Source organism: Portunus trituberculatus, chromosome 46, assembly GCF_017591435.1.
Source record: "Portunus trituberculatus isolate SZX2019 chromosome 46, ASM1759143v1, whole genome shotgun sequence".
Lineage (NCBI taxonomy): Eukaryota > Metazoa > Arthropoda > Malacostraca > Decapoda > Portunidae > Portunus > Portunus trituberculatus.
The window spans coordinates 31,841,790-31,855,574 of record NC_059300.1 but is presented as its reverse complement, the minus strand read 5'-3'; the positions used below and the strand labels follow the sequence as shown (position 1 = coordinate 31,855,574).

The window sequence follows — 13,785 nt, the reverse complement described above, 5'->3', positions numbered from 1 at the left end:
ATAGACATGAAGTACAATGGAAATAGTACCACAACATGCAGCTTTGTCATGTGATGCTGGGTATGTCGCACCGAAAACACCCTGCACAGTAGCATTAAGAAGTCCGTTTCGATTGCACAATCGCCACAGCCATCTATTCTTTATATTAATTTATACGCCAGCTTTCTATCTGCTGCATATACAATTTCATAACGGCGTTATGTGATGCAGCATCTTTTCTACTCCTTACATTTTTGGCCACACCATACTCCACAAATACTCATAATATTAACTTCTTTCCCTAATTTTCTTATCAATTCCATCTTTTAAGTCACAACTAGGATCACTCACTTACACCTAACACCCATGGGAGACATAATTTAAGAGTTCTGAGGGAATGAAAAATGCACAAACTTGCTCACTAATACCAGTTTATACACAGTATTCACGACCATCAGCCGCAATTGTTTACAACCGCTAGCCGCAGCGGCGCCGCCATCTATTGGCCATTTCTGGAAATGTGCAAAGCGCACAATATTTCAATTCATTTGTTGGCAGGCTGAACCCAAATGATTAAATACTTAACTGGACACTGTCCGGATTAACCGAAATCCCAATAAACGAGGTTCTGATAAACGACGGTCGAGCTTACTTTAACATTTACTTATTTTTTCTGTTTATCGTTATCTATTTATTTATCTTAATGCACCTTCTTCAACCAAGTAGAAGAATTACTGGTAGTTACAGGCTACGCTAAGCAAAGCCACAGTATTGCTCAAAACCTTCACTCTTCTCATAACGTTGCATGGCACAAGACTTCGTCGTTCCTGATACCAACATGACTGTCTCTAAGTAAGTGCGAGATGCGAATGATGACTGTAACCAGATTCCCCCTCTTATAAATATAAGTCTAAGATGACGACAAAAGGTCCTTCAGCAGTCGTCCTATTCGCCAAAGCAACGTTAAATGGAGGCCAACGTCATCTAAGGAGCGTTCAAAGAAGGCACACTAGAAACCCATTCATTACTGCAAAAGTGGACCAGAAACTGGCGGACTAAGAAGAAATCATTGCGCAGCGGAAGAGCTGCTAGTAGTCCTACCAAAATTAATTTCTCCCATTTTCCAGCGACCTCAACGCGATCTAACCATCTTTGCGGAAGAGCAAGGGTGCAAAACGATCGTCATCCACTGGAACGGAGGCTTTAGTATATTTCATTCTCGTTTTCAACCTACACGACGCATTTTGTACTAAGAAAGGCTGACCACTCAAAGGAAATGTTCAATATTTTCGAGAGAGAGAGAGAGAGAGAGAGAGAGAGAGAGAGAGAGAGAGAGAGAGAGAGAGAGAGAGAGAGAGAGAGAGAGAGAGAGAGAGAGAGAGAGAGAGAGAGAGAGAGAGAGAGAGAGAGAATCTCAAGTCAACCTTCCTAGCAATCGGACCTGACACTTGCTTGTAGAGATGGTTAGTTTTCTTGCTTGCCATAAAGTTTCAAGTGGGAGTGTTAGTTCTCCTATTCTCGAGGCCTTCGTTACGAAGGTCTCAGAGGTGGAGGCTAAGTTCCATAGAAGGAGGAGTTTCGTATGCCAGTCTCTGAACTCCAAGCTGAGTTCTGTCAGGAGATATCATCGCCTGAGGGAGGGTCAGGCCCTGCAGTCACCTTACCTAGTAAAATGATGTAGGAACGGGAGTTGCAGATGGTGTTCGCGGATACAAAAAGGAGGAATGTCCTATGGGAGCTCACCGCGTGGAGACGAGGAACCCCACCGATGTATTGGATGGAATGGGGAGGAGGAAGAGGTAGCGGGCGGAGATGAGGAGAGGAAGGAGGGGACAGACGCAAGTTTCCTGTCCCAAGGTAAGGTCCTGGCGGTTGGCAATAGTCAGGGTTAGACATTTTGATAGTGCGTCCTGTGCGAGAGATAGGAAGCATACAATGAGAGTGTGTTTGCTGGGTGCTGGGATAGGGAAGGTACCAGGACCTCTTCTATGGCAAGGACACCTTGTATGCCAGGAATGGACTGCATTTATCACGCTATGATGTTCAAGTTTTGGCTGGAACATTTGAAGGAGAGTTACATATATGCACTCAAGCGATTTTTTCATTAGTCAGGAGACAGAATAATTAATCTAAAAAAGTAACTATCTTATCAAGGGTGAAGAATAGCTTGAGTGTTTATTTCACAAACTGTAGGAGTGTTTTGTATAAGTAACATTTGCTTGGAGGAACAGTGTGTTGACAGTTTTAATACAATTGCGTTAACAGAAACCGTTAGACATGTCAAGAAAGTATTTCATCCGGAGGTTAAAATTGAGGGTTATACACTTTTTCATAACAGAGAACAGAAGAGGGGAAATGTGGCTTAGTACGTTAAGGTCACACTGCAATGTTGCATAAAGAGTTGTATTAAGACAGATAACAAAACAGTTTCTAAGGAAGGTTCACAATCATTAGTAATAAGCTTAGTATACAGGCCCCTAATGCTACAAACGAAGCCAACTCTCCACTATGGGAGAAAATGAACAGAGCCGCCAAATACAGCAAGGTATGTGTGGTAAGCGATTTCAATTAAAGGAATGTTATTTGGAGCTTGATGGTGGGCAACAGTGAAGCAGAGGAATTTCTTACGGTCATTCAGGATAATCTTTTGAAGCAGATATATTTTTAACCCACTCGAGGAAATAATATTCTAGATTTGATTCTGACAAACAGGGAAGAAGCAGTTACACAGTTTGGTGGCCATCTAGGTAATAGTAACCAAAGTGAAATACGATATAGGATAAAGTGACACGAAGCATTTAGAAGGAAGAGCACGAGGAAAGTACCTGACTTCAGGTAGGTAAATTGTGAGAGGTTAAGAAGATATTTACAGGGAGTCGATTAGAAAGGGCCAGGAAGGGTAGGTCAGGTAAGGTTCACAATGCAGATGAGAGAAGGAAGGCAGGGCCAGAGAGGTGGGGTGAGGTGTGAGGTCGGAGAAGGGGGAGAGTTGGACGGGTGAGATGGTGCGGGCTGATTCAGGTCAAGCCAAGAGGAGCGATGTGAGGGTGGTGGTATCAAGGCAGGTAAATGTTTGTTAGGTGAATAATTACTTCCTTAATAAAAAGTACATAGAGGCCAAGTAGCTAAAATTTCATAAAAAAAAAACAATAAAACCACAAAGGAATGACCCTGAGTGGATGATAGATGGATTGAAACACAATATAGGACAGAAGAGAAATGTATATATAGGATAATACAGGCAGGAGATGAAGGTTTAAGGCCGCAATACAACGAATTAGTAAAAACAGTTGAGAGGTTAACGATGAAAGCTAAAAGCAGCTATACATATATGAATTGAGGGTAACCAGCCAGGCAAAGATGGATCCCAAGGGGTTTTCCAGTTATATAAGATAAAAATCAGAGAAGAATTAGGTCCTGTAAAGAAAGCTAATGGTGAGCTGGTTAGTTCTAGGGAGGAGATTGGTAAAAGTGTGAACGAGTATTTTTTAACTGTCTTCATCAGGAAATCCCAGATAGTGAACAGATTTTTAGAGCAGAGGAAAGTGAGAATCTGACAGATATTCATATAACTAAGGAGATAGTAGAAAAGGATATAGATCAACTAAAGAAATTCAAGTCACCAGGACCTGACGAGATATACCCAAGATAACTTAAGGAATGCAAAGAGGTCGTCAGTGAGCCTTTATCAGTGCTTTTCAGGATGTCACTAGAGTCAGGTGAGGTACCGATAATGAAGAGACAAGCTAATGTTGAACCTATATTTAAGACAGGAGAATAAACTCTAATATTTAATTATAAATGACTTACATGGCTTTACGAAGGGAAAGTCATGTCTTAAAAAATTGTTGAGTTTTCATAGAAAATTTCATGAGGTGACATATAATGGTGATGATTACTACTTCCTATACTTATATTTCAGTAAAGCGTTTGATAGGGTGCCACATCAGAGGCTCTTGTGAAAAGTTAGAGCACACGTTATAGAGAGAAAACATTAGACTGGATAAAAGAGTGGTTAGGCGATAGGCCAGAAAGGGTAGTATTAACGGATCTAATTTTGGGTGGGGTCAAGTAATTAGTGGGTTGCCACAGGGTTCAGTGTTAGGGCCACTGTTATATCTAACATATATTAATGACTTGGATAGTGGCATTATTATTAACATTAGTAAATTTGCAGACGATAGGAAGATAGGTAAACTAATTAGGTCACATGCGGATGCCATCACCTTGCAGGTGGATTTAGATAGGATGAACGAATGGACGGACAAATGGCAAATGCAGTTCAACATTAACAAAGCAGAGTACATAGTGTAGATAGAGGAAATCCATACAATAGGTACACGAGAAATGACGAGACACTAGAAAGTTCAGAGTATGAAAAAGACTTAAGAGTTATAGTTAGCTCCGATTTTGGTCAAAGGAAGCAATGTATAGAGGCTAGAAATAAGGCAAATAAGGTACTAGGATTAATTTCTAGGAGTGTTAAAAGCAGAAGTCCCGAAGTAATATCAAAGTTATATTTGGCGCTGGTCAGACCACATCTGGATTATGCGGTGCAATTCTGGTCCCCACATTAGAGGAAGGATATAGATCTATTAGAGTCAGTGCAAAGAGGGATGTCTAAAGAGATACATGAGGTAAGGGATGTTCCATGTGAAGCGAGATTCAAGAAACTAAATTTGTATTCCTTAGAGATACGTAGGTTAAGAAGGGACCTGATCGAAGTATTTAAGTCGTATAATCATTATAACAAAGAGGACATAAGCGAAGTTCTTAGGATCAGTAGCGGGGACAGAACCAGAAATAATGGGTTTAGGCTTGAGAAATTCAGGTTTAGAGGAAAAATGGGATAATACTGGTTTTCAATCAGAGTGGCTGATGGGTGAAACGCACTCATAGTCATGTTAGCGCTGAGTCAATAGGGAGCTTTAAAAAATTAGATAAAATTATGGATGAGGATGTAGATGGAATTAGGTAGCTTTGCTCATACAAGAACTGCCACGTTTAGGTCTAGCGGCCTCTTGCAGCTTCCCTTTATTCTTATATTCTTAAAAGAGAGAGAGAGAGAGAGAGAGAGAGAGAGAGAGAGAGAGAGAGAGAGAGAGAGAGAGAGAGAGAGAGAGAGAGAGAGAGAGAGAGAGAGAGAGAGAGAAACTGGTAGGCAGAAAAATAGGTAATTAGCTAGTAAGACAAAATAGAAAGACATAGAGACAAGGGAGACAAACTAAATAACGATCTCAAGTACATACAACCCTGTCATTTTCCAGTACACAATCTATGTGTTAATACTTCATTCTGCAAAAGTATCGCAGCCAGTGTAAAACAAAATAAAACCTCATGACACACTGGACTTGGAATTCTTTCGTGAGGAAGGGACCATGAATGTCCCCAGGTCAGACTCCTGTACCGGTATCGACTCCAGATGTCTTGATACTATCCCATTCATTCCAATCTTACTGTTGGTTACGACAGGAAGGAACAAATATACTTCTGTCTTATCAACTCATCTCCTCTGACTGTCTGTTGTCTCCTTATTGCTGCAATGTTGCATCTTTTGCTGTCTTCTATCGTTGTTTTCATGACAACTTTTCTTTCTCTCACGCCTTCCTAATGCAAGAATTAAACACTATTATCAATATCTATGAATTTCTCTGGTAAACTCTGAATTCGCAACCTACTTCTGTATTTCCGCTTTCCTGTGACTTAAATCCATTCAAGAGAGGGGTTTAAAGACATTTATCCTGTATTCTCTTATGAACGCTTTCGACTCTGTACGGGATCCGCACCTCAGTGGGCCTTTTGTAAAAATGCAATTTTTTTGTGCTTGGCTGGTGCCCCTCCTAAATATAGAATTAAAGGAGCATAATGCAAATTGCAAAAAAAAAAAAAAAAAAACTAAATAAAATAAATATAAAAAAGAATTGAAATAAAATAAAAGAACATAACCAAAAGAATATATAAAAAAAGAAGAAAATAACAAAGGATACACTGCAATGTAATACATAAGAAATGTATAACAAAGCAAAAAGTATAGATATAATGAGCTTTAAGCGAGCGAGCGCGCGCAAGCACACACACACACACACACACACACACACACACACACACACACACACACACACACACACACACTGTTCCGACTCAAGCTGAATGATACACTACTACTTTACATTAATAGCTTACACAAGAACAGAAGAGCTATGAAGCGAGTAGGTGAAATACGAGGTATACGAAACATCAGGCCCTTACCAACACAGACGAGCTCAAGGGATGTATAGAGTCAGTGGAAGGTTATATCTGGCCATCAGGTATCTTGCAGATGATCCTCACGACAATGGCGAGTTACACAGGGCGTACTTTCTCAACAAGTTACTCCAACAGCTACGGTACACACTCTTACCGCCATCCTAACCAAGTAAACACACTTCTGAGATCTAAAATCAGTGAAGAGCATACTCGAAACTCTAAAAGGAAAGAAGAGAAGCTAATTGCTTATCACACAAGAGCTGACTTTTTTTTTTTTTAAACAAATACATGCCAGGTACTCAGGGCGATGGTCACGTCGACTTCAACCAGTTAGTGTGAGTAACTGACTCAACACGCAGGCAATCGAATCTCAATGTACATCATTCCCTTAACTCGCGCTCGAATGATCTCAAATTATCTCCGTCAAAAGTGTAATATGTATGTGTATGTGTGTGTGTGTGTGTGTGTGTGTGTGTGTGTGTGTGTGTGTGTGTGTGTGTGTGTGTGTGTGTGTGTGTGTGTGTGTGTGTGTGTGTGTGTGTGTGTGTGTGTGTGTGTGTGTGTGTGTGTGTGTGTGTGTGTGTGTGTGTGTGTGTGTGTGTGTGTGTGTGTGAGAGAGAGAGAGAGAGAGAGAGAGAGAGAGAGAGAGAGAGAGAGAGAGAGAGAGAGAGAGAGAGAGAGAGAGAGAGAGAGAGAGAGAGAGAGAGAGAGAGAGAGAGAGAGAGAGAGAGAGAGAGAGAGAGAGAGAGAGAGAGAGAGAGAGAGAGAGAGAGAGAGAACAGCCATCTAGTCTCATTGTAATCCAAAGTATTCTCTTGTTACAAGGTGTTTCTTTCAAGCAGCTTTGGTGATGACAGGTGAATATTCACCAAAGTGTTTATTCTTCCTTGGCAGAGAAGTGTCTTCCCTTTTCTCTCTCTCTCTCTCTCTCTCTCTCTCTCTCTCTCTCTCTCTCTGTCTTACACACACACACACACACACACACACACACACACACACACACACACACACACACACACACACACACACACACACACACACACACACACACACACACACACACACACACACACACACACACCACGTAGTCAAGCAGAATTGATAACGAGACAGATAAACAGAAAGACAGACAAACGCACCGACGGAGGAACGCATAGACAGAATCAGAAAGAGACAGCCAAGCTGAAAGGCATAGACAGAGGCATAAACCTAGACATGCATATTACCACAAAAAGACAGATAGAGATAGAGATAAGAGTAAGATAAGCAACTCCTCTGCCAAGGAAGAATAAACACTTTGGTGAATATTCACCTGTCATCACCAAAGCTGCTTGAAAGAAACACCTTGTAACAAGAGAATACTTTGGATTACAATGAGACTAGATGGCTGTTGTGTCTCTGGTCTCTGTCACTTCCGCGCTTTGCATTTATCATTCTTACAAATGCATAGTATTTTTAATAGGAAAATCAGTTTCAACTACTGGTTGATGAGAAAGCTGACGATATTCTATATACATTCAGTTAATAGATTGAATTATAAATCAACACTGAATTTTATTTACAAAAATATGATCACTTTTTCAAGCACCGAAGAAGCTGAAAAATGTTATTTTACGTACGTAAGTATATTAGAGAAACACTAAAGACTTAAAAAATCTTCCAATGGCAATTTCATTTGTACAATAAAACATTTCCGGTAGATATTCTTAGATATCATATCTCACTTCATTCTTTCTTTCAACAACGTCACGAATTATGCATTTTGTTTACATTGATGAGCAGAATCAAATTTAATCTCATTTTGTTTTCATAAATTTTCAGTTATCAGATCCTGTTCCAAAATTAAAGTCGAAATGTACTATTAACAATAGAAAGGAAAAGAAACACGTTGTTGTTTACTTAACCAATTTACATTTTACATTTACCCAGCAATATCCAGAAAAAAACTCACGCAAGGTCCGAGGTTCCAAAAGAACATGATACACCACTAATTTCACCCCTTCCTCACATAGAAGCTCAAGACAAGGCTAGTGAGTTCCGAGCGTTTAGTCGATAATGCCATCCACTTCATCCCCAAACATGCATGGCTTTTCAAATGGTATCAGATAGATACACCGAGATATACTGAGGGACAGACAGTGTAGCTTGTTTGACAGAGGGACCAGAACTTACTCCTTGACTCTGACTTCCATGGGGCAAGAGAGAAATTAGTAGGAGAGAATGTACATTAGTTTGATGAAAAATCAGTCACCGATATTTGTTTACTTGCAATATATGAAGATGTTCAGTAGTAACTTAACATCATTTTAATGCTCACGTAAAGTGCTATTTAGTTATATCACTATTCTTTTATTTCACGCGAAAAAAGTTGTTTATTGAGCAAAGCAAGTCATTACACGGTGCAGTCGTCTCCATGGGTTTCAAGGAACTTTCTTGATCAAGGTCCTGAAACAAAGGGAGAGATTGAGAAGCAAGTGGGCGGGGCGATGCATGAATTATCACCACTCAACGACGAAGGAGCTTAGATGAGATGGGATGGGGCCGGTGGGGGGGTGTCAATAGAGATGTCAGGGAAAGACCGAGTGGGGGAGAAGCCTCTGCTGGTATAAATATACTGCAAATCACTTGGTAACCACTGTCCAGTGCACCAGCAACCATGAAGCTCTTGCTACTTTGCGCTCTGGTGGCGGCAGCCGCTGCTTGGCCAAACTTCGGCATGATGGCCGACTCTCCTGGAGGTGAGTATCTCTCGTCCGTGGACAGGAAAGGCCACTCTCATAATACCTATATTTTTAACATTATAACAAACTTTACCAAGGTATCATGAAATAAAAGGTTTTGGAATGTCATCTGTGTCTAAAGCGGAAATATTCTCTCAAACCTTTGCTAACAATTACACCTTAGATGATTTTAGGCTTGTTCCTCCCTCTCCTCCTCCCTCTAACTTTTTCATACCTTCGGTTAAAGTTCTCCGTAATGATGTTTTCCATGCCCTAGCTGGCCTAAACCCTCAGAAGGTTAATGGACCTAATGGGTCCCTCCTATTCTTCCCAAAAACTGTACTTCTGCGCTTGCACCTTGCTTGATCAAACTCTTTCAACTTTGTCTATCGACTTCTACCTTTCCTTCTTGCTGGAAGTTTGCCTACATTCATCCTGTTCCTAAAAAGGGTGTCCGTTCTAATCCCTCAACCTACCGTCATATAGCTTTAATCTCTTAATCTCTTGCTTCTCTAAAGTTTTAGGATCTATCCTCAATAAGAAGATTCTTAAACATCTATCACTTCACAATCTTTTATCTGATCGCCAGTATGGCTCCCGTCAAGATCGCTCTACTGGTGATCTTCTGGTCTTGCTTATTGAGTCTCGGTCATCCTCTTTTTAGAGACTTTTGGTGAAACTTTTTCTGACAAGTTAGACATTTCAAAACCTTTTTCATAGAGTTTGGCATAAAGCTTTGATTTCAAAACTGTCCTCCTACGGTTTCTATCCCTCTCTCTGCAACTTTATCTCAAGTTTCCTTTTCGATCGTTCTATTGCTGCTGTGGTAAACTGCCAGTGTTCACCCATTTCTTCTAAATATATTATCCACTCCTACGCTGATGATACAGAAAGTCAACAGATCACGCAGGAATGCCACAGAAAGACTGACGTTTTGATCTTTCTATAATTTCCCATTCGGACAAAGAAAACATAGTAGTTTTTAATGCCTCAAAAACTCAATTCCTCCATCTATCAACTCACCACCACCTTCCAGACAACTATCCACTCTTCTTCAATGACACTCAACTGTCTCCCTCTTTCGCACTGAACATCCTCTGTCTTTCCTTTACTCATAATATTAACTGCTCCACTGATCTTCCTAACTGCATGCCTCCACTCCTCCTGCGGTCTCGCTGCACATGGCTTTCTTCTTCCTCTCATACCTATTCTGTCCAACCCTCTAATACAAGAGTTAACCAGTACTCTAAATCATTCATACCTTTCACTGGTAAACTCTGGAACTCCCTACCAGCTTCTGTTTTTTCATCTTCCTACGCCTTAATTTATTTTAAGAGAGAGATGTGTTAAGACATTTCTCCCTGGCTTTTGGAATACTCTTTGGGACCTTTTGGAGAACCGGCAGTTTCAATGGGCCTTTTTATCTAACATTTTCTTACCCTTGGCAGCCTTCCCTCTGGCATAAAAAAAAAGCTGGGAACGAACAAAAGGGAGAGCAGGTCTTTAAATGAAACTTGAAAAGTGTAAAACATGTTGGTTCCTAAACAACATCTTTGGTCAACAAGAAAACATCACAAAAATTAATCCTTTGCATTTTCCAAAACTCACCTTTAAAAATGGAATGAAAATATATAAATTAGGTAGGTAAATATATGTTAAGAGAAAAAAACTACTATCCTGTTCTTAATGACACATTTAACATGTAGCAGCTGTATCTTACAATGAATGGTGAAATTTCACTATTTACAAAAATGTCTACTAAGCATAATAAATCATACAAAAGGTAATCAACACACAACTATCCAAGGAAGATCCTTCACACACATATCAATGATAATGGCAACTCATTTTATCCCCATAAGTAACTTTATACTTTTTTTTATATAATATCAAAAAAATAATAACAATGAAAGGGTTTTCCTTCTAGAAACAACGAAAAAAACAAACTGTTACCATATCAGAGAAGCAACATGAATTTCAAATAAAAAGCATGGAAAAATAACTTCCTTCAACCATTTTTCTTAATCGGTGGCTTTGTAAAATTATATCACAACGAAAAAGAGCTAACGAGTGGATGATGTCTTTCATAGCAATTAATACACGAACGAAAATTCAATAAATTTAGATTCTTGTCATGTTTTACCTCAAAGCACTTTGCTGCAAATGTAGTTCACCCTTCCCCACTCCTCTCTCTCTCTCTCTCTCTCTCTCTCTCTCTCTCTCTCTCTCTCTCTCTCTCTCAAGACAAAATCTTAATATGATAATAAATATAAATTAAAACATCTTTCGTTTTGACAGGAGCTTCTGACGCCCAGAAGCAGCACGATGTCAACAGTGTCCTGTGGAAGGTCTATGAGGAAATCCGCGATCCCCATCTGAAGGAGCTTTCCGAGACCTTCGATCCTCTTTCCGGTCACTATGACGACGATGGTGTATCCGCAAGACGGCTCATAGATAATCTCAACAGCCACCGCATGCTGAAGCAGAAGAACTGGTTCTCGCTCTTCAACACCAAACAGCGGCAGGAGGCTCTCATGCTCTACGACGTGCTCGAACACTCCACAGACTGGGAAACCTTCGCTGGCAACGCTGCCTTCTTCCGTGCTCGCATGAACGAGGGCGAGTTTGTCTACGCCATTTACGCTGCCGTCATACACTCTCCTCTGACACAACACGTGGTGCTGCCGCCTCTCTATGAGGTTACTCCTCACCTCTTCACCAACAGCGAGGTCATTCAAGAAGCATACAAGGCCAAGATGACACAGACTGCCGCAAAGATCAAGTCCCACTTCACCGGAAGTAAGAGCAACCCAGAGCAGCGCGTGGCCTACTTCGGCGAGGACATCGGCATGAACACCCACCACGTCACCTGGCATTTGGAATTCCCCTTCTGGTGGGACGATGCCCATGAGGACCACCACATTAACCGAAAGGGCGAGAGCTTCTTCTGGGTCCATCATCAGCTCACTGTTCGCTTCGACGCTGAGCGTCTCTCCAACTACTTGGACCCCGTCGACGAACTCCACTGGGACGACATGATTCACGAGGGCTTCGCTCCCCACACCATGTACAAGTATGGCGGCTACTTCCCCTCACGACCGGACAATGTCAACTTTGAGGATGTGGACGGCGTGGCCCGTGTGCGCGACATGTTGATCCTGGAGAGCCGCATCAGGGATGCCATCGCTCACGGTTATATCACCGGCAGGGACGGGTCTGTCATCAGCATCAGAGACGCTCATGGCATCGACATCCTTGGTGACGTGATTGAGTCCTCCACTTACAGTCCCAACCCCGAGTACTACGGCTCCCTGCACAACACTGCTCATGTCATGCTTGGCCGCCAGGGCGACCCTCATGGCAAGTTTGCCCTCCCTCCCGGTGTCCTGGAGCACTTCGAGACCGCCACGCGCGATCCTGCTTTCTTCCGCCTCCACAAGTACATGGATAACATCTTCAGGGAGCACAAGGACAGTCTTACCCCCTACACCAAGGAGGAACTCGAATTCCCTGGAGTCTCCGTCGAAGGCGCAAGTTTCAGCAGCCGCCTTGAGACTCACTTTGAAGAGTTCGAGTACAGCCTCATCAATGCCGTCGATGACACAGCCGAGATCCCAGATGTGCCTATCTCTACCGTAGTTGATCGCCTTACACACAATGACTTCAGCGTCACACTCAATATTGCCAACAATAATGACCACGAGGTGTTGGCAACTGTGCGTTGTTTTGCCTGGCCCAAATATGACAACAACCATGTTGAATTCTCCTTCAATGAGGGACGATGGAACGCTATTGAGTTGGGCAAGTTCTGGGTTAAGTGTAAGTATTCTAAAGCACCTTTTCTTTACATATCTTCCTTTGCATAACATAAATCAATTATTAAATTAGCTAACTTTACTAGTTAATATTTCAATGCTAAGAAACCAATTAACATTTTTTTCTTACAGTGAAAGGTGGAATTAATACCATCACACGGGAAAGCAAATATGCCTCCACCACAGTTCCTGATGTGCCCAGCTTCCAGACTCTGATCGATAAGGCTAATGAGGCACTGACCTCCGGCTCAGAGCTTCACCTCGAGGAATACCACAGCAGCCTGGGGCTTCCTAATAGGTTCCTCCTCCCTAAGGGCAAGACTGAGGGCATGGATTTCCATCTTGTGGTCTTCGTCTCTGACGGCGCCAAGGACGCAGCTGTCGATGGCCTGCATGAGAACACTGCCTACAATCACTATGGCTGCCACGATGGCAAATACCCCGACAATCAGCCACATGGTTACCCGCTGGATCGCCGCGTTGATGACGAGCGCATCATCACTGGCGTCTCCAACTTCTTTTCAGCTGACTTCAAGGTGTTCCACGTAGAAAATGAATAGGTGGTGATGTCTAACTGAAACCTAGCTAAAATCATTCACTTTTCATTTTCGAAATAGCAGTATTGTTTTTCTGACGTTATCTTGACATGAGCAACCAACAAGAAAAAAAAAAACAAGATTTTCAATTGTATTAAAAATATCAGTTTTACAATAAAAATTTCCACACCCAAAAAAGAATTTGTTACACATGAGATAAGGCATAAACATATAAAAGATAGTGTTAGATGACTGAAACTGGGTACCATTTTAAAGGAAATTACAGTGTTGCAATAATTAGTGTTATAATTTTTGTCCACTACTGTATGTATTGCCAATGACGTTTGTTTCAGTAGAGGGTCACCTTCCTACGAGGCAACGATATATTTTACTAAAGTATTGATAACATGGAAACAAAGAAAATTAGTAAAGACTATACAATAAATAAACATGAAAATGATAAAAATATGGATTTAAAACAATCGATTC

General features: G+C 41.4%; 2 protein-coding genes across 2 annotated transcripts in view; one reads left to right on the top strand and one right to left on the bottom strand.

Annotated features, from left to right (window-relative positions):
• Nucleotides 1-13,785, bottom strand: part of LOC123519963 (hemocyanin subunit 2-like) — a 130,658-nt gene that overhangs the window by 42,055 nt on the left and 74,818 nt on the right. The gene's annotated exons all lie outside the window — the stretch shown is intronic.
• Nucleotides 8,814-13,593, top strand: LOC123519964 (hemocyanin subunit 2-like). The gene is made up of 3 exons (XM_045281721.1): nt 8,814-8,963; nt 11,244-12,764; nt 12,893-13,593. Exons 1-3 carry the CDS (start codon nt 8,882-8,884, stop codon nt 13,318-13,320), a joined length of 2,031 nt encoding a protein of 676 aa, XP_045137656.1. The 5' UTR covers nt 8,814-8,881; the 3' UTR covers nt 13,321-13,593.